Source organism: Monodelphis domestica, chromosome 4 (assembly GCF_027887165.1).
Source record: "Monodelphis domestica isolate mMonDom1 chromosome 4, mMonDom1.pri, whole genome shotgun sequence".
Lineage (NCBI taxonomy): Eukaryota > Metazoa > Chordata > Mammalia > Didelphimorphia > Didelphidae > Monodelphis > Monodelphis domestica.
The window spans coordinates 447,720,248-447,738,357 of record NC_077230.1 but is presented as its reverse complement, the minus strand read 5'-3'; the positions used below and the strand labels follow the sequence as shown (position 1 = coordinate 447,738,357).

The 18,110-nt window shown below is 39.2% G+C and overlaps 1 protein-coding gene across 8 annotated transcripts in view; it reads right to left on the bottom strand.

Annotated features, from left to right (window-relative positions):
• Window positions 1-17,878, bottom strand: part of LOC100028858 (probable small intestine urate exporter) — a 61,910-nt gene extending 44,032 nt beyond the window's left edge. For 2 of the 8 annotated variants that reach the window (XM_007492566.2, XM_007492576.2), the window contains exons 1-3: window positions 17,770-17,874; window positions 14,542-14,711; window positions 8,360-8,487 (exon numbers count right to left, since the gene is read on the bottom strand). In XM_007492566.2, the coding sequence (XP_007492628.1) occupies window positions 8,360-8,450 (91 nt within the window). In that variant the 5' untranslated portion in view covers window positions 8,451-8,487; window positions 14,542-14,711; window positions 17,770-17,874. Of the gene's footprint in view, window positions 1-8,359; window positions 8,490-14,541; window positions 14,712-17,769 lie in introns of those variants that run through there. The other 6 variants (XM_016422411.2, XM_016422413.2, XM_007492567.2 and 3 more) reach the window with 5 other exon arrangements.
• Window positions 17,879-18,110: the final 232 nt, after the last annotated feature.

Below are 18,110 nucleotides of genomic sequence, written 5' to 3'. Positions count from 1 at the left end.
AAAATGACTCTCAGTCTTATCTGTCTCCCTTTGCTTATAACATGAAAGTAGTAGAGTCGCAGAAAAATGGATCAGGCTACTAATAATCACATAATTTTTAGAATATCCATAAACACAGTCTATTCTATTCATACTTTAAATGTGAGAGTCTTTTCCAGTAATAAAAGAGTATAGATAACAAACTACCAGGGAAACAGAAGCATGCCAATCTTGCCATTCTTACTGAAAAGATATGATGTTTGTTGACTAGATCTTCAAGAGATTCTACTCCACTTAAATCAAGTGATAAGAGACAGAGCCCTTAACCAAGTGGAAACAATCAGTTAATCAAGCTCCATCATAGGCTTATAAATGTGGCAGAAGACAAAGAAGAACAATTCTATAAGGGACTTGATTAAAAAAAAAATCCTCCAAAGTAAATATACACATTCTGTCTGCCTTGGTGAACTTAACACAAAAGTGGGCATAGGGGACATTGTTGAAAAATATTTTGGAAACTATCATTCAGGAGTCAGAATGAAAGTAAATTATTGTAGACTATATAAACCCTCATACCCACATACCAGGAATAATTTCTTTAAGACTGGTATGAAGTACTGGTCATGACAAGTACCAAATTACATTATGAAAACAAAATTAATTATATTTTAGGTAATAAAAGACATTACTAATGTGACCTTCACCCCCAAATCAATTGTCTGTCTATCAATTTGTTAGAAGATCAGACTCAATATCAAATTAGAGGAAAGAATAGAAGCAAAAATAGGTCAAGATAATCAAGAACCTGATATATTCAAACAAGTTGTTTTTGTCCCAAAGTGGGAAATGGATGAATAAACAAACATTGACACTGATTGTCATAATTTCTTAAAAATTTCAGCCAATACCAATAAAATAATTTACCACAAGATGAAAAAACCTTAAGCACCTCAATCAGAAAATAGTTCATATCTTTGCCAAATAAGATTTATTTGAATGTAAACTCATTTATAAAAAATTTTAGAGGATGATGATAGAAGATATTATGAGTAGACTACCTCATAAGTCATAGAAGGAAGAAGATAAATATGCAGAAAGCTTGATGAGAGATCCAACTAAGCTAAATCATTCAATTGTGTCAGACACTATATCGCTTTCAGGAAACTTTCAGATGATCTTAATTTTCTAATTATTAATAATTCAAATTCAGTCAGACATGAAATTCTGACAGGGGTTTATGCTCCAGACTTTTGCTTAAATCATTTTAAAAACCTTTTCTTAGGGGGAAGCTGGGTGGTTCAGTGGATTGAGAATCAGGCCCAGAGACTAGAGAGAGGAGGAGATCCTGGGTTCAAATTTGCCCTCAGACACTTCCTAGCTGTGTGACCCTGGGCAAATCACTTGACGTCTGACGTCAGGCATTGCCTGGCCCTTACTATTCTTCTTTCTTAGAACCAACGCACAGCATTGATTTAAAAATGGAAGGTAAGGTTTTTTTTTTTAATCTTTTATTTTAAGAAAATAAGAATTATTAATACCTCCCAGAAAGAAATTAACCATAGAAAATAGATGTACAGGAAAACAGAAGATGAAAGAAACCTGTGTTCAGGCATACATTTGCCAACATCCTTGAGTTTTCTCATTTCTTACTCTTGAAAAGAATTATAATTTCCAATTCTAAGCCATTCCTTTCATGCAATTGGGAATAGCAAGGTCTCTGAGAATGAGATCTTTTATTGAGAAAAGGGAACACTGCTGTTTGTTGCTTGAAGCTTCAGACCCTCTTCTTCCAACTGGTTTAGACCAAGTTGGGAATGGCTACACACAAGCTCGGATTGATCCTGGAGACCTGTATTGGTAGTAATAACAGGAATGTAGAGAGCTAGAGTGGTGTATGACTGGCAGGATGGGAAGGGGCATGATAGTGAAGACCAGACCAGAATAAGACTGAACTGGAGAAATACTTGATGTGAAACCCTGAATCAAGGACTGACCATGAGGCTGTTTTAATACTTGACATTTCCCTTATATTTTCTTACTGAGCTAAAACTTGGTGAGCTCTGAACCTACAATGCGTCCTCTTATTCTTTCTCTCATTTACCAGTTGGGAGGCTGTATAGGGAAAGGAGAGGTAGTTGGATGAATCATTCTTTTTACCATCTAGCTACTCAACAGCTCCTGTATAGTTTAAAAATATTTTTGCCATGCCACATATCCATTATAATTAATTTTGTCTGTGTGTGTGTTTACAGATCATATGACTACTAAAGTAGGTCTTATGAATATATAAAGTCTTCCGAATAAGACTGGTCAAGTTGAGAGATTTCTTATTTGTGTATTTCTAGAGTAGATGTTAGAGATGCTACTCTTAATAATTTTGAAATACTCTACAGAATACTAAATCTGTATCCACTCAGAATCAAAGTTCACATACAGAAAGCTGAGTGAGATTGGAACTTTTGGGGTGGGGGATAGGTAGTAGTATAAAAATGGAAAGGTTTTATGCATTCTGGTGAGCAGAGGGAATACCATGCACTTTTGGAAAGCCAAACATATGCACCAAATATCCTTCATTCAAGCTACTTGGCTGGTATCTTGTGGGGGCACTACCTGGTGGCCAAATATGCAACATCCTCACTGGTTAGTTAATTGACTGACAATCTGCTTTTATGTAGGTTGCAGAAAACAGGAATGAGCAGGTGTGAATTGCTATTGTTATACCAACTGTATACATAACCCATTTCTTCTGTTATATTTTTCAAGTCTTGTTTTTTGCATCATAATATTTTCCTGATATAGCCTCTCCTATTAACCCAGTTTTTTTTTAAACCCTTACCTTCTGTCTTGGAGTCAATACTGTGTATTGGCTCCAAGGCAGAAGAGTGGTAAGGGCTAGGCAATGGGGGTTAAGTGACTTGCCCAGGGTCACACAGCTAGGAAGTGGCTGAGGCCAGATTTGAACCTAGGACCTCCCATCTCTAGGCCTGGTTCTCAATCCACTGAGCTACCCAGCTACCCCCAACCCAGTTTTATAATGAAGAAAAGAAGTTATTCAGAAGTGACCATCTAAATAACTGAATCTTAGTACATGCAACATTTTGTTCCTAGGGTCTGTTCTCTACTTTCCTCCAAAGAAAAGGCAAGCATGCTTCATCATTTGTTCCTTGGGACTGAGATAGATTATTGCATTGGTTATCAAACTTTCTACTTTCTAAATATCTCCTAAATATGGTTGAGGACCACAAAAGGATTTTGTGGTTTCTTTCTTTCTTTCTTTCTTTCTTTCTTTTTTTCTTTCTTTCTTTCTTTCTTTCTTTCTTCCTTCCTTCCTTCCTTCCTTCCTTCCTTCCTTCCTTCCTTCCTTCCTTCCTTCCTTCCTTCCTTCCTTCCTTTCTTTCTTTCTTTCTTTCTTTCTTTCTTTCTTTCTTTCTTTCTTTCTTTCTTTCTTTCTTTCTTTCTTTCTTTCTTTCTTTCTTTCTTTCTTTCTTTCTTTCTCTCTTCCCTTACCTTCCATCTTAGAGTCAAAACTGTGTATTGGCTCCAAGGCAGAAAAGCAGTAAGGGCTAGGTGATGGGGGTCAAGTACCCAGGGTCACACAGCTGGAAAGTGTCTGAGGCTAGATTTGAACTTAGGACCTCCCATCTCTGGGCCTGACTCTCAATTCACTGAGCCACCCAGCTGCCCCCAAGGCTATTTCTATAAATAAAAACTCTGTTAGAAACTAAAACATACAATTTAAAAATATTTATTAATTCATTTAAATAAGAATATAAATACATTAAATGTTAACATCAAGAACATTTTAAAGAAAATTACTGTGTTTTCTAAAACAAAAATTTTTTCAAATCTCTTTATTGTCTGGATTAATAGAAAACAGATTCTCATACCAACTTCTGCCTTGAACTTGTTGTCATAAATTGTTTTGGTTGAAGTACTTGGTTGAAGGATCTGTATCTTTCAACCAGACATATATCCTACCATATATCAACCAGACATATCCTAACACAGACATATAATTAGAAAAAGGAAGAGTACTTTTAGTCTTTTCAGATTATTGTAGTTATTCTTCTTTAATATTCTACCCAGCCTTAACAAATAGCAGTTTTTTAAAGTTTAGTTGCAATGTGGAACTTGAAACTATATCAATAAACCTTTTGCATTCTGTTACATTAAAATCCATTCCTACTTCAGCTTTCTGGGGTCAAACAGAAGACAACATCTCTCTTTTAGGAGTCCTTCAAATATTTAAAGAGAGATATCTTATCTTCTTTTTTCTAGGCTAAATAATGCCAGATCTTTCAATTTCTCCTTATGTGACATGGCCTAAAGGCTCTTCCTTAACATCTGGGTCCCCCTCTGGATGGTCAAGTTGCTTAGAGCACCATCAAGTTAAATGACTTTCCCAGAGTCAAATAAACAGCATGTGTCAGTCACAGTGAGGCCTTGGATGTAGGACTTCCTGGCTCCAAGCCAAATATCTATGCACCATGCCTCTCATTTAAATAAAAATATCAAATTTAATTGTAATAGCTAATATTTATATCATTAATATTGTTTGCAAACTCAGAGGAATAATAAAGTGGAGGAATTCCATGGGGACTGGAAGGACCTCCAGGAAGTGATGCAGAGTGAGAGGAGCAGAACCAGGAGAACATTGTACACAGAGACAGATACACTGTGGCACAATCGAATGTAATGGACTTCTCCATTAGTGGCAATGCAGTAATCATGAACAACTTGGATGGATCTATGAGAAAGAACACTATCCACATCCAGAGGAAAAACTGTGGGAGTAGAAGCATAGAAGAAAAACAACTGCTTGACTACCTGAGTCAAGGGGGATATGATTGAGGATGTAGACTCTAAAGGATCATCCTAGTGCAAACATCAACATCATGGAAATAGGTCCTGATCAAGGACACATGTAATACCCAGTGGAATTGTGTGTCAGCTATGGGAGGGGTGGGGAGAGGGGAGGGAGGGATAGAATATGATTTTTGTAACCAAGGAATCTTGAAATTCACCAAATAAAAATAATGTTAAAAATATTGTTTGCAAAGCTTGCAATGTTCTTATTTCTCTTCACAAGAACCATGTAAAATAGGTGGTATCATTATCCCCATTTTACAGGTGTAGAAACTGAGACTGAGGAAACTCAGGTCACTGAGGCCCTTCTCAGTTTTCAAATTTTGTCAGTGCACTTTTCTTAAACCTATTTTTTATCCTCATTGTAATCTGTAGTCCCTCCATCAATCACTATTCTGCCTTTCCATCACTCATTTTGGTGTCACTTTCCCTCCTTTGCCATCATGGCTCCATGATTGATGTGTTTAAATGTGTATTTTCAGATACTCATGGATCAATTGCCCTCTAGTCATCACCAGTCATGACAAGCCTTGACAAACATCAACCATGGGTCACCCTCATTACTGCTTATTCTGCTGCACTTGCTGTTGAAAGAAGCCCTAAAATCATGCCAATGAGGTCCACCACCTATCTGTGTTAATCGTAGCCCATCTGGGCTTTCACCTGAATATGGTCATCCTTTGATTTCTCTCTGATTATGTGAGGAGCAATCATACTTCCCAAAGTGATTGTTAAGCCCCCTATATTTCTCAGAGCCCTCCCTCTTATTAAAGGACCTTATCTCTTAATGGCAATAGCTTCGACAGGCCGGCTAAATCTTGTAAGGGTAACCATTGGGTCATAGACCACTGAAGACTGCTTTGGCTGAACAGACGGAAGAAACCAATAAGAAGGTTCAACAGCTGAGATGGCAACGCAGCAAAGCACTGTGGAGTGCTTAGGGCATGTTGGAGCACAAAGGACAACACGGCCATCCAATGCAGCTGAGGAAGTCTCCAGGTGTAATGACTTTTCATACCACTGGACCCAGGCTTCCAACACCGAGAGAGTGGGACTGTCTCCGTGCAATGACTTTTCCATTTAAATCTCCTTCACGCACAAGCAAACTCATCTATACACCATAGATGAAAACGCACAAAGATAATCGTCATCCTCGGTTACCAAGAGACTACTACCACATCTCTTAAAGAGTCAAAGGCATCTGTCATGATCTCTTATCTCCCTTACTTCTTAAAATTCTTCTTTGCCATCTTGCATTTTCTACTTCTTTATTCTAATTATAGAGAAAGAGGATGTCCACTCTCAGACCAAAGTCTAATCCTTTATTTATTCCCATGATCCTACTCAGTTGCAACTTCTCTGGGAACTTGTACCTTTATTCATTCCCTATCTCTTGCTTATACTTATATTATTTTACTGTGTACTAGCTTCCATTGCCTACAAATATGTCTCCTATTTAAAACAACAATAACTACAAAAATCCCTTTGTTTAACCCTGCTATCCCCTCAAGATGACATCCTATATTTTTCCCTTTCACAGACAAACTTGTAGAAGTTATCTATATCCCCTGCCTTCATTTCTCAACTCCTTACAAGCTGACTTCCACCTCTATCACACAACTGAAAGCGATCTGCCAAATCCAAAGATCAATTGGTCCTGAATCTGTTTGAACTTCAATGGCACCTGGGGGATTAGATAAAATCACCTTTTGAATTGCTAAAGATGGGAAAGGATCAGTTTGTCCAAATTCTCAAGTATAACACACAAACCTTTCAAGAAATGCTGAGATAATGTCTTTTGGGAGTATTGAGAACAGAGTTGTTTTTTTTTCTTCCTTTAACAATCACTGTAGGAAAGACTAAGCCTTTGGTATCTAAATTCAGAGAGTGTAAGACTGAACTTTTGTACAAATGAGTTTCTTTACTCAAAGACTCCACTCAAAGAGAAGAGGCTTTAGGTTTGGTTAGAGGATAAAATTTCTTACAAAGTAAAAACAAATACAAGATCAATATTAAATTTCAAGAAATTAGATGAGGATGTAGGGAAGGAAACTGAGAAATGACCCTAAAGGTAGGAGGAGAACCAATAGAGAGCAGTTTCAGGAAAATCCATGGAGGAAAGAATGTAGAAGAGCTAGAGGTAGTCAATATTATTAAATGCCCCTTCCTCTGAGAATGATTGTTCTCTACAGCTCATTTCTAATACCTTTTCTCTCTCTTTACAATCTCTCTCTAAGTGATCTCAAGAGACCCACCCCTTTGATTCAATTATTAGCTCCATGCAAATGATTCCAAGCTCTATAAATCTCACCTAGCTGTCTCCTTTCCTTCAGATTAACATCACCACCTGCCAACTGGATATTTCTCTTGTATATCTCACAGACATTCCAAATTCAACATGGTCAAAGTCTTCATAATCCCACCACCACTCCAAACATCTGTTGAGGGCATCACTATCCTTCTAGTTACCCAGGTTCATGAAATCAGTCATCCTTGACTTCCTTCATCCTCAACCTTCTTCCCCATATCCATTTGCCAAATCTTGTCAACTATTCCTTTAGTTCATAGAAGGTTGAACCTACTATCCCTGCTAGCTTGTATCCCATATCTCTCATACCCTTCTGGATTAAAATCCTTGAGAAAATAATTTACCATTGATGCCACCACTTCCTCTCATCTCTCTCTCTTCTAAACCTTCTACTTTCCAATTTCTAACCAAATCAATGAAGAGAAAGCATGAGGATGTAGATGGGTGGAAAGCAATCATTACCCTCTGCCTCAAGGAATTGGAATCCTTAGAATTCCAGCATCTGGGATAGTCAGTCACATATTGAGCCAAAATAATCTAATGCCTATTCCTCAGACTAAGCATCTCATCTCCCGTCTTTATGCCGTTGAACTAGCTATCACCCATGCCTAGACTATCTCCTCTCTCCTCATCTCTACCTCTTAGAACTCATAGTTTCCTCCAAGGGAGCTCAGGTGCCATCTTCCACATATAGATTTCCTTAAGCTCTTCCACCAGTTTTGGTGTGTTCTCCATTGTTTCATTATCTATTTTTGTCTTGTAACCTGCAGTACAAGATAAGCTTTTTGAGGACAGGAAATATTTCTTGGATCACCAGGATCTCAAGAATTTCCTGGCACATAGAAAAGATTCAATGGAGGCAGCAGGGTAGCTCAGTGGATTGAAAGTCAGGCCCAGAGACAGGAGGTCTTGGGTTCAAATTTGGCCTTAGACACTTCCTAGCTGTGTGACCCTGGGCAAGTCATTTAACCTCCATTGCCTAGCCCTTACCACTCTTCTATCTTGGAATCAACACCCAGTATTGATTCCAAGACAGAAGATAAGGGTTTTTTAAAAGTTCAATAAATATTTGTTGAATTGATGCTGAAAATATGACATGGTTCCCTGCATTAAGTAGGTGTCTAATAAATTTACTGAATTGAATTCATGAACTTTAAACAGAGAGAGAGAGAGAATCTTTGCTAGACATCACTTTCATGGCTTTACCTTTTTTGGGGGGCTTCTTTTCATCAAGTTGCATGTCCTGTAGATTAATACTCTCTTTGACAGTAGCATTTTCATCTTCTAAGGGAGACATTATGTTTTTTCTTTTTCCAAGAATTGGCTTTTACCTACTGAAAAAAGGCCACCATTTATTATCAATGTAATTAATAGAACTTTCTAATAATTGCATTCTACATTCCCAGATCTGTCTTTAAGAATCCACATCAACCGGCACCCTTCCCCATAACTTGGTACCATTTCTGGAATATTTTGTTAACTCAATTTACTAATAATAAATCATATGCATTTTACATCAGTCTATAAACAGTAAAGCTTTTCACTAGAAGAATTCTGTTCAGAAGAAAGGAAAAAATAAATCCAGTGGTTATTTTAGAAAGCCTCTTGCATGCAGGAGAATTGAAATTCAGTATTGAAATATACTCAAAGCAAAAGGATGCTATATTGGGTTATGCTTTTTTTTCTTAGTATGTCTGAGAAGACAAGGAATTTGAAAGCTAGGAAATATGTGGCATACTTCAGTGTAAAGAATATGGCTGAGACAACAGCGGCAGATGGATATATGGGAAAGGAATAAGCATTTCCCCCCAAGTGCCAGGCACTGTACTAAACACATGATGAAGATTAGCTCATTTGATCCTTATAGCAACATTGCTGGGTAGGTGCTATTATTATCTCCATATTGTAGTCAAAGAAACTGAGACAAAGAAAGTTTAAGTGACTTGCCCAAGGTCACATACCTAGTAAGCATCTGTGGTTATATTTATTTATTTATTTTTAAACCCTTACCTTCCATCTTGGAGTCAATACTGTATATTGGCTCCAAGGCAGAAGAGTGGTAAGGGCCAGGCAATGGGGGTTAAGTGACTTGCCCAGGGTCACATACTTAGTAAGCATCTGTGGTTATATTTATTTATTTATTTTTAAACCCCCACCTTCCATCTTGGAGTCAATATTGTATATTGGCTCCAAGGCAGAAGAGTGGTAAGGGCTAGGCAATGGGGGTTAAGTGACTTGCCCAGGGTCACACAGCTGGGAAGTGTCTGAGGCCACTTGGGTTATATTTAAACCCAGAGCTTCCTGACTCCAGGTCAAGTGTTTGATCCATTGTGCCACTTAAATTCTTGGCAAAAATGTGGAGATCTCTTCATTTCATCTTTGAGAAATATTCCTTTGTTTGGTTCTGGGCATTTTCTTTCCCATTTCTGGAATGCTCTCTCTCCTCATCTCTGCCTATTGGCTTATCTGGTTTTCTTTATTTCTCAACAAAAATTGCACTTTCTAGAGAAAGCCATTACCAACCTCCCTCAATTCTAGAGCCTTTCTGGTCTGCTCTTCCCTGTTTCCCACTTATCCTCTTTATAGCATCTTTGTACATATGAGTTTTCTTGTCTCCCTCATTAGTCCCTTGAGAGCAGGGACTGTCATTTGTCCCTTTAGCATCCACAGCCCTTAGCACAATACCTAGGATATAGTAAATGTTTCTTGATGGATTGACTGCCTACAGAAAGAACATGAGATCTTACTGACCAAATATAAAGTCAGCAAGCCTACCATAAGCTTATTTCCACCAGTTCATGGAGAAGACAAAGAAAGTAGCCTTTAAGGGTAATAAATCTGCCAAATGTGAAAGATGTGCAACTGATGAGTACCTGACATTGCCACATGCTTTCAGGGAGGTTTGTTGACATTGAATTATAGAGCAGATGTGTAAGTAAGACTAAAAATCCTGGAATTTCTAAGTAGAGTCCAAATTTTTTTAAATTGACATTTACATAGGACTTTAAGTTTTGGGACGTCCTTCATATTACTTTATTTTATCCTCACAACAACCCTATGAGGTAGGTGCTATTATAACCCCCATTTTATAGATGAGGAAACTGAGTCAGTAGGGTTAAGTGACTTGTCCTGAGCTCACACATCTAGGAAATTTCCAAAACCAGATTTGAGTTCAGGATTTCCTGACACCTTGTCCAGTCCTCTATCCACTGGCTTGCCTAGCTGCTTGTTAGAAATATGGAGATAACTATTTTCATCTTATTCTGCCATGGCCAGATCATACATGGGGCATCGTATTCATCTGGGAGTCCCACTGTTCAAGCGAGATGATGACAATTTAGGGAACGTCCACAGCACAGTGGCCATTGTTGTGATCATCACAACAATGTGGGTGTGGATGTGGAAACATCACACAGGGAAAGTCTGAGGAAAAGCATATTTCATCTTGAGAGGAAAAGACTTAGGAAAGAAAAATGTGTTGACTCCAGATATTTGAAGGGTTGTCATCTGATGGAGAAGACATATTTTGCGTTGATCCAGAATACAGAGATTGCAATGATGGGTAGAAACTACAATGGCACAGATTAGGCCTTAGTATACGGAACAAATTTTTTTCTTAGTTCCTTATTGGCCATTGTTGTAAGAGAATATTCATATAAAACCAAAATCCCAAAATATAAATATATAGAGAAACAGATAGATAGATAGATAGATAGATACATAGATAGATAGATACATAGATACATAGATAGATACATAGATAGATGAATAGATGGATGGATGGAGAGATAGATAGATAGATGAATAGATAGATAGATAGATAGATAGATAGATAGATAGATAGATAGATAGATAGATAGATAGACAGACAGACGGATGGACGGACAGACAGGAAGATAGATAGATAGATAGATAGATAGATAGATAGATAGATAGATAGATAGATAGATAGATAGATAGATAGATAGATAGATAGATGGACGGACGGACGGACAGACAGGCAGATAGATAGATAGATAGATAGATAGATAGATAGATAGATAGATAGATAGATAGATAGATAGACAGACGGACGAACGAACAGACAGGCAGATAGATGATAGATAGATAGATAGATAGATAGATAGATAGATAGATAGATAGATAGATAGATAGATAGATAGATAGACGGACAAACGGATGGACGGACAGACAGGCAGATAGATAGATAGATAGATAGATAGATAGATAGATAGATAGATAGATAGATAGATAGATAGATAGATGGATAGATGGACAGATAGACAGACAGACAGACAGACAGACAGACAGATGGACGGACCAACAGATAGATGGATGTATGGATGGATAGACAGATAGATACATACATACACACACATATGCATACTAATGTGAAAAATAGTATGCTTTGATCTGCATTCTGACCCCAATAATTCTTTCTCTGGAGGTGGACATTATTCTTTGTCATAAGAAGAAGAAACTTTTTTTTTTAAACCCTTACCTTCCATCTTGGAGTCAATATTGTGTATTGGCTCCAAGGCAGAAGAGTGGTAAGGGCTAGGCAATGGGGGTCAAGTGACTTACCCAGGGTCACACAGCTAGGAAGCGTCTAAGGCCAGATTTGAACCTAGAACCTCCTGTCTCTAGGCCTGCCTCTCAATCCACTGAGCCACCCAGCTGCCCCCAAAGGAGGAACTTCTTAATAAAGTGATGTCCAAATGTTGAGCTGGTTGCATTTTGATCTTGTTAGTTCCCTACCATTGGAAGAGTTCACACAGAGGTGGGAAAGCCATCTATAGGAATGGTGTAGGAAGGAATGTCTAAGAGGTTAGAATCGCTGGTGTCTTTTCCATCTCTTAGGTTAAAATATTATGTGATCATGTCATAAATATATATCTTTTTTGTTTTTAGAGTTATTCCAAATTTATCATTTTGGGCTCATTTACAATTTGTCTTAATTTACCTGTTTAAATAAAGGTATTTATTTTTCTATAAAATCATATGAAAATCAGTGGGTATAAATCTGGGTTTGAGCAGAGAAATCACATCTTGGATCTTGAAGGAAATGGCTTGTAGTTCCAGAACACACAACCATAATAAAACCATCCCCTGGCATCAGAGTGAAATCATAATTAAAGTCTAAACAGGGAATGAATCTGGTTTGTTGTCAGCATAGCAAACAAAAAATCACTCAGGGACAAAGATATGAAGCACACAACCTTAACACTGAATCCCCTTTGAAAGAACAATTCCTTCATCCTCAAATATTGGAGCAAGAAGAGGTAGCCAGGTGCTTTGGAAAGAATGCTTGTATCAGGAGAGACCTTAGCTCAATTCCCACCTCTGGAAGTTAGTATCTATATGAATGATGATGAATGTAATTGCCACCTCACTGCTAGGGTTGACTGAACTTCAAATGAGATGAAATGTAAAGTGCTTTATAAATCTTAGTGTGCAATTTAAATTCTAAATATTATTACCATTATTTGACCACATGAAAGTAATTCTGAGCCTCAGTTTTCTTATTTATAAACTGGGGTACTAGTTGAATATTTATGTCACAAAGTTATTTGGAGGATCAAATAATATGATGTGCTTTGTAAGCATCCCTAGTTAATGACATTCATGGTATTAGAACTACTATTAATGGGGGCAGTTTGATGTGGCAATTAGAGAGCTAGCCTCAAAGGCGGGAAGATGTGGTTTCAATTACTGTCCCTAAAATATAGTTACTGAATGACCCAAGGTAAGTCACTCAACCTCTCGGTGTCCTAGGCAAATCTCTGAGAGCAAATGTTGAAAAGAGAAGAGGAAAGAAGAGAGGAAAGGAGAAGAGAGGAGAGGAGAAGAGAAGAAAGGAGAGGAGAGAAGAGGAGAGAAAAGGAGAAGAGAGGAGAGGAGAAGAGAAAAAAGGAGAGGAGAGGAGAGGAAAGGAAAGGAGAAGAGAGGAGAGGAGAAGAGAAGAAAGGAGAGGAGAGAAGAGGAGAGAAAAGGAGAAGAGAGGAGAGGAGAAGAGAAAAAAGGAGAGGAGAGGAGAGGAAAGGAAAGGAGAAGAGAGGAGAGGAGAAGAGAAGAAAGGAGAGGAGAGAAGAGGAGAGAAAAGGAGAAGAGAGGAGAGGAGAAGAGAAAAAAGGAGAGGAGAGGAGAGGAAAGGAAAGGAGAAGAGAGGAGAGGAGAAGAGAAAAAAGGAGAGGAGAGGAGAGGAAAGGAAAGGAGAAGAGAGGAGAGGAGAAGAGAAGAAAGGAGAGGAGAGAAGAGGAGAGAAAAGGAGAAGAGAGGAGAGGAGAAGAGAAGGAGAGGAGAGGAGAGGAAAGGAAAGGAGAAGAGAGGAGAGGAGAAGAGAAAAAAGGAGAGGAGAGGAGAGGAAAGGAAAGGAGAAGAGAGGAGAGGAGAAGAGAAGAAAGGAGAGGAGAGAAGAGGAGAGAAAAGGAGAAGAGAGGAGAGGAGAAGAGAAAAAAGGAGAGGAGAGGAGAGGAAAGGAAAGGAGAAGAGAGGAGAGGAGAAGAGAAGAAAGGAGAGGAGAGGAGAAGAAAGGAAAGGAGAAGAGAGGAGAGGAGAAGAGGAGAAAGAAGAGGAGAGAAGAGGAGAGGAAAGGAGAAGAGAGGAGAGGAGAAGAGAAGAAAGGAGAGGAGAGAAGAGGAGAGAAAAGGAGAAGAGAGGAGAGGAGAAGAGAAAAAAGGAGAGGAGAGGAGAGGAAAGGAAAGGAGAAGAGAGGAGAGGAGAAGAGAAGAAAGGAGAGGAGAGGAGAGGAAAGGAAAGGAGAAGAGAGGAGAGGAGAAGAGAAGAAAGGAGAGGAGAGAAGAGGAGAGGAAAGGAGAAGAGAGGAGAGGAGAAGAGAAGAAAGGAGAGGAGAGAAGAGGAGAGGAAAGGAGAAGAGAGGAGAGACTGATGTGAATAGGTAAAAAGGAGTTTCCTTACCTGGAAGTTTTTTATACCAATAAAATCACAAGTTCAGGACTTCTCCCTATCTCTGGGTGTTACAAATGACTCAAATATGGCCATAAGATTTGCAGATAATACATTGGATGCCATTGGATTCAAAACAACCCTGACAGTGTAGACAGTTGGATCAAATAGAATAATATATCTTTTTAATGAAGACAAGGTGGTCAGTTACATGAAAAGAAAACCATTCCCAAGTACAAGATCAAAGAGAGAAGATTACTCATAGTTCATTTGAAAAATGGTTTTAATGGAATGTAAAAACAACTGGAGTCAATAGGGTGCCGTGGTATAGCTAGATAGCACAGTCGAGAGCCAGGCCTGCATTCAAGAGGACCTCAGTTCAAATCTGGCCTCACCCCTTGATTGGAATAAGAACAATACGCAAGGCTCTTTGGCATAAGGAGAACACCCCAAGGCTTACTGGCATCTAGGAAGACACTTGCCTCTTGTCCCATGTGACTCTATGGCTTCCAGAAGACTGGCCTCTGACCTGGACTGAGGTCAAGTCTGTCCAACCAGAGAGACCCAGAAAAAGTGATGTCACCAGGGGAATAAGTTAGAGATCAAGGAAGCAGCATGTGCTTTCTTTTTGTCTTTTCTGGTGGTCCTTTTCCTAGGAACAGAGACACAAGGTGAGCGCAAAGCTCAGATTAGCTAGGCACCCAGCCATGTGATTATGTGTATTTTCTTGAACTCTCCAACCTGCTTTCACTATTTAATAAATAATAATAAATCAGCATAGACTCTCCAAAGAATTTTCATCTTAACAAGTGATTTCATCAGGTAGGAAGCTCCTAATGAGAAAAGTCTTTGCAGAAATGCAGATTGCCAGCTGTTACACAATTTCCAGTCTTTTTTCTTTTAAACCCTCACCTTCTGTCTTGGAGTCAATACTGTGTATGGGTTCCAAGGAAGAAGAGTGGTCAGGGCTAGGCAATGGGGGTGAAGTGACTTGCCCAGGGTCACACAGCTGGGAAGTGTTACAGGTCAGATTTGAACCCAGGACCTCCCGTCTCTAGGCCTGGCTCTCCATCCACTAAGATACCCAGCTGCCCCCATACAATTTCCAGTCTTTAGAGAGTTGTCTACAGGGTTATGTTACTTTCCCAAATCACCCAGCCAATTTCTGTCAGAGGCAGTATTTGAACCTAGAGTATCCTGACTCCAATGCAAGCTTTCCAAAATCAACATCATTTTACATGCAGTACAGAGTCATTACATTTGGTGGGTGCTTGGCAAGCTTTCCAATAGAAACAACATCATGTAATCACGGATTCAGAATAATAAGCAGCCTTGGGAGTTAGCTAGTCCAATTCACTTGTTTTATAGATGAGAAATTTTGAACCCGTATAAGGTTAAGTGACTTGCTCAAAATCACACAGGTGACAATGCAAACTCCAGCCTTTAGATTTCAAAATAATAACTAACTAATAATAACTAATAGATAACATCTATATAGTACCTACTGTGTGCCAGGCACTGTACTAAGTACTTTACAATTAAAAACTCTGATCTTCAGAACAATTCTGGGAACTGAGACAGAGGAAAAGTGACTTGCCCAAGGTAACACAGATAGTAACTGTCTGAGATCATATTTGAATTCAGTTTTATTCCTAGCTCCAGGTCTGGTGCTTTATTCTTTGTACTATCTAGTTGCTTCTTCTAATTTATGATTCTGTCTTCAAATAGTATGTTTTGGTAAAGGAGGAAGAGGGCAAGGTTACCTCAATTATGATGCACAGCTCCCCAAATGGTTGGAAGTCATGATTTGAAGTCTGAAAATCTCTCTCTCTCTCCAAGACCATTCATTTAAAAAGGGGAATCTTGGGAACAGCTGGGTGGCTCAGTGGACTGAGAGTCAGGCCTAGAGACGGGAGGTCCTAGGTTCAAATCTGGCCTCAGACACTTCCAGCTGTGTGACCCTGGGCAAGTCACTTGACCCCCATTGCCTAGCCCTTACCACTCTTCTGCCTTGGAGCCAATGCACAGTCTTGACACTAAGATGGAAGGTGAGGGTTTAAAAACAAACAAATAAATAAATGAAAATAAAAAGGGGAATCTATTTGTTTCAGAGTAAAAAAATGGAGACCCTTAAGCGGATCAACAACAGAAGGCTGCCTCATCACCAAATGCAAGTGAGCGTCTTCTCAGAAAGATGCTGTGGCATCTGAAGGAACACACAGCGAAAGTCTCTCCAATTCTCAACTCTCAATTCCTTTCACAGTAGCCTAGTGCCAAGAAATGAAGAGAAAGTAGGTGCTGGGCACATATGCCCCCTTTCCCCCATCTCTTATTTGCAGGTGGGGTGGGGGCTCGATTCCTTACATGCATTTGTTTGTTGCTAATGCTGATGATGGAGGAGGAGACAGATAGACAGGCAGATGGACAGATGGACAGGCGGAAGGATGGATGGACAGACACTGGATTGAATTAGAGGGACTGGCTGGACTTGCAAGGTTGAGTGGACCAGGTCAAGCTGAGTATCCAACGTTTCAAATAGGTCTTGCTACTTGGGCTCAGGAACTGACCATCCATTCTAACATAAAAGTCTTCGGTTCCTACCTGGGCAATCATAAAGTAGGCAGGGTTGTTCTTTGTCGCCTTCCCAATTCCCTTCCTGAACGTCCTCTTATCTCCTCATTTCCTGCCCTCTGCACGGAGATTGAATGAATGCCCACTACACCTCAGGCCCACTTCTAGGCATTCAGTGCCTCTCTTCATAATTCCTCCTGGCTGCCAGATGTCTCCCTCAGTCTCCTCACCAACCAACTGTATCCTCCCCAATTCCTTTTCCTCCTTTCCCCACGCCAATCAGAATTCTAGTTTCTAGTGCATTCACTTAGGTTTTGATCTGATTAAAGTAATCCACAGTTGGGACAAATGGCGGTAATTCTCCCAAGAGGCCTTGGCCATTTGGGAAGAGAATACGTGGATAATAGGATGGTTGTGTTTAGAGCTCAGAGAGACCTTAGCAATCAACTAGTTCCATCCCCTCATTTTACAAATGGGGAAACTGAGGTACTGGTTGTTTAAGCTGGTTGCTCAAGGTCACAGAGATAATAAGTATCAGAGCCAGAATTCTAAGTCAAATTCTCTGACTCTAAATCCCAGGCTCTTTTGACTACACCTCAATCTCACAAAGGAGCCAATTCACAAAGCAAAATGTTTATGCTTTGGAATGTTTGTTGGTTTTTTTAACCCTTACCTGCCATCTTGGATTCAATACTGTGTACTGGTTGCAAGGCAGACGAGAAATAAGGGCTAGCCAACGAGGGTTAAGTGACTTGCCCACCCAGGGTCTAGGAAGTGTCTGGGACTCAATTTGAACACAGGAACCTCCCCCCCCCCCATCTCTAGGACTGACCCTCAACCCATCGAGTCACCTAGCAGATCTGGATATGTTTTTAATCAAGTCATTTTAGGTTATTCCAGATGATTATCTCTTCTGTCAAACAAGTTCACCCAATTCTCTTCACCTTTTCCCCAAGGAAGGAAAATACAAGGAACCAGCATGGCACTACTGATCTGCCCCTCATCTTTAGGAGAGGGCCTGTCCAATCCAGGGCTTAGTAAATCTGTCATTACTTTGGAGAGAATATGGGGATGGGAGAACTAAGTTCAACCATAAAAGATTAAGGACAAACCCCAAAAGACAAAAATAAAAAACAAACCTGAAGGAGAATAAAATGTTGATTCTTGTTCCTTCCACACTGAAGACCTTCTCACCATTATACAGGATTCTGGAGGCAAACAGATAATCATGTGATACCCCAGATTTCATCAGAGATACTTTGGCCTTAATTCTTGAAAGTTAAAACTTTTCATTTTGCTTTGTAGTTAATTTTTAACTTCACTCCAATTTTTTTTTGACTGATCAACTGAGCTTTCATATTGATGCTTGGATTTTGCTTTGATGGCAATCATATTTCTAAATCATATAATATTTATGAAAATAAATCAATAAATGTCTAAAATTGAGCATTTTCCGTGTGGTACTATAATAATAATAAGT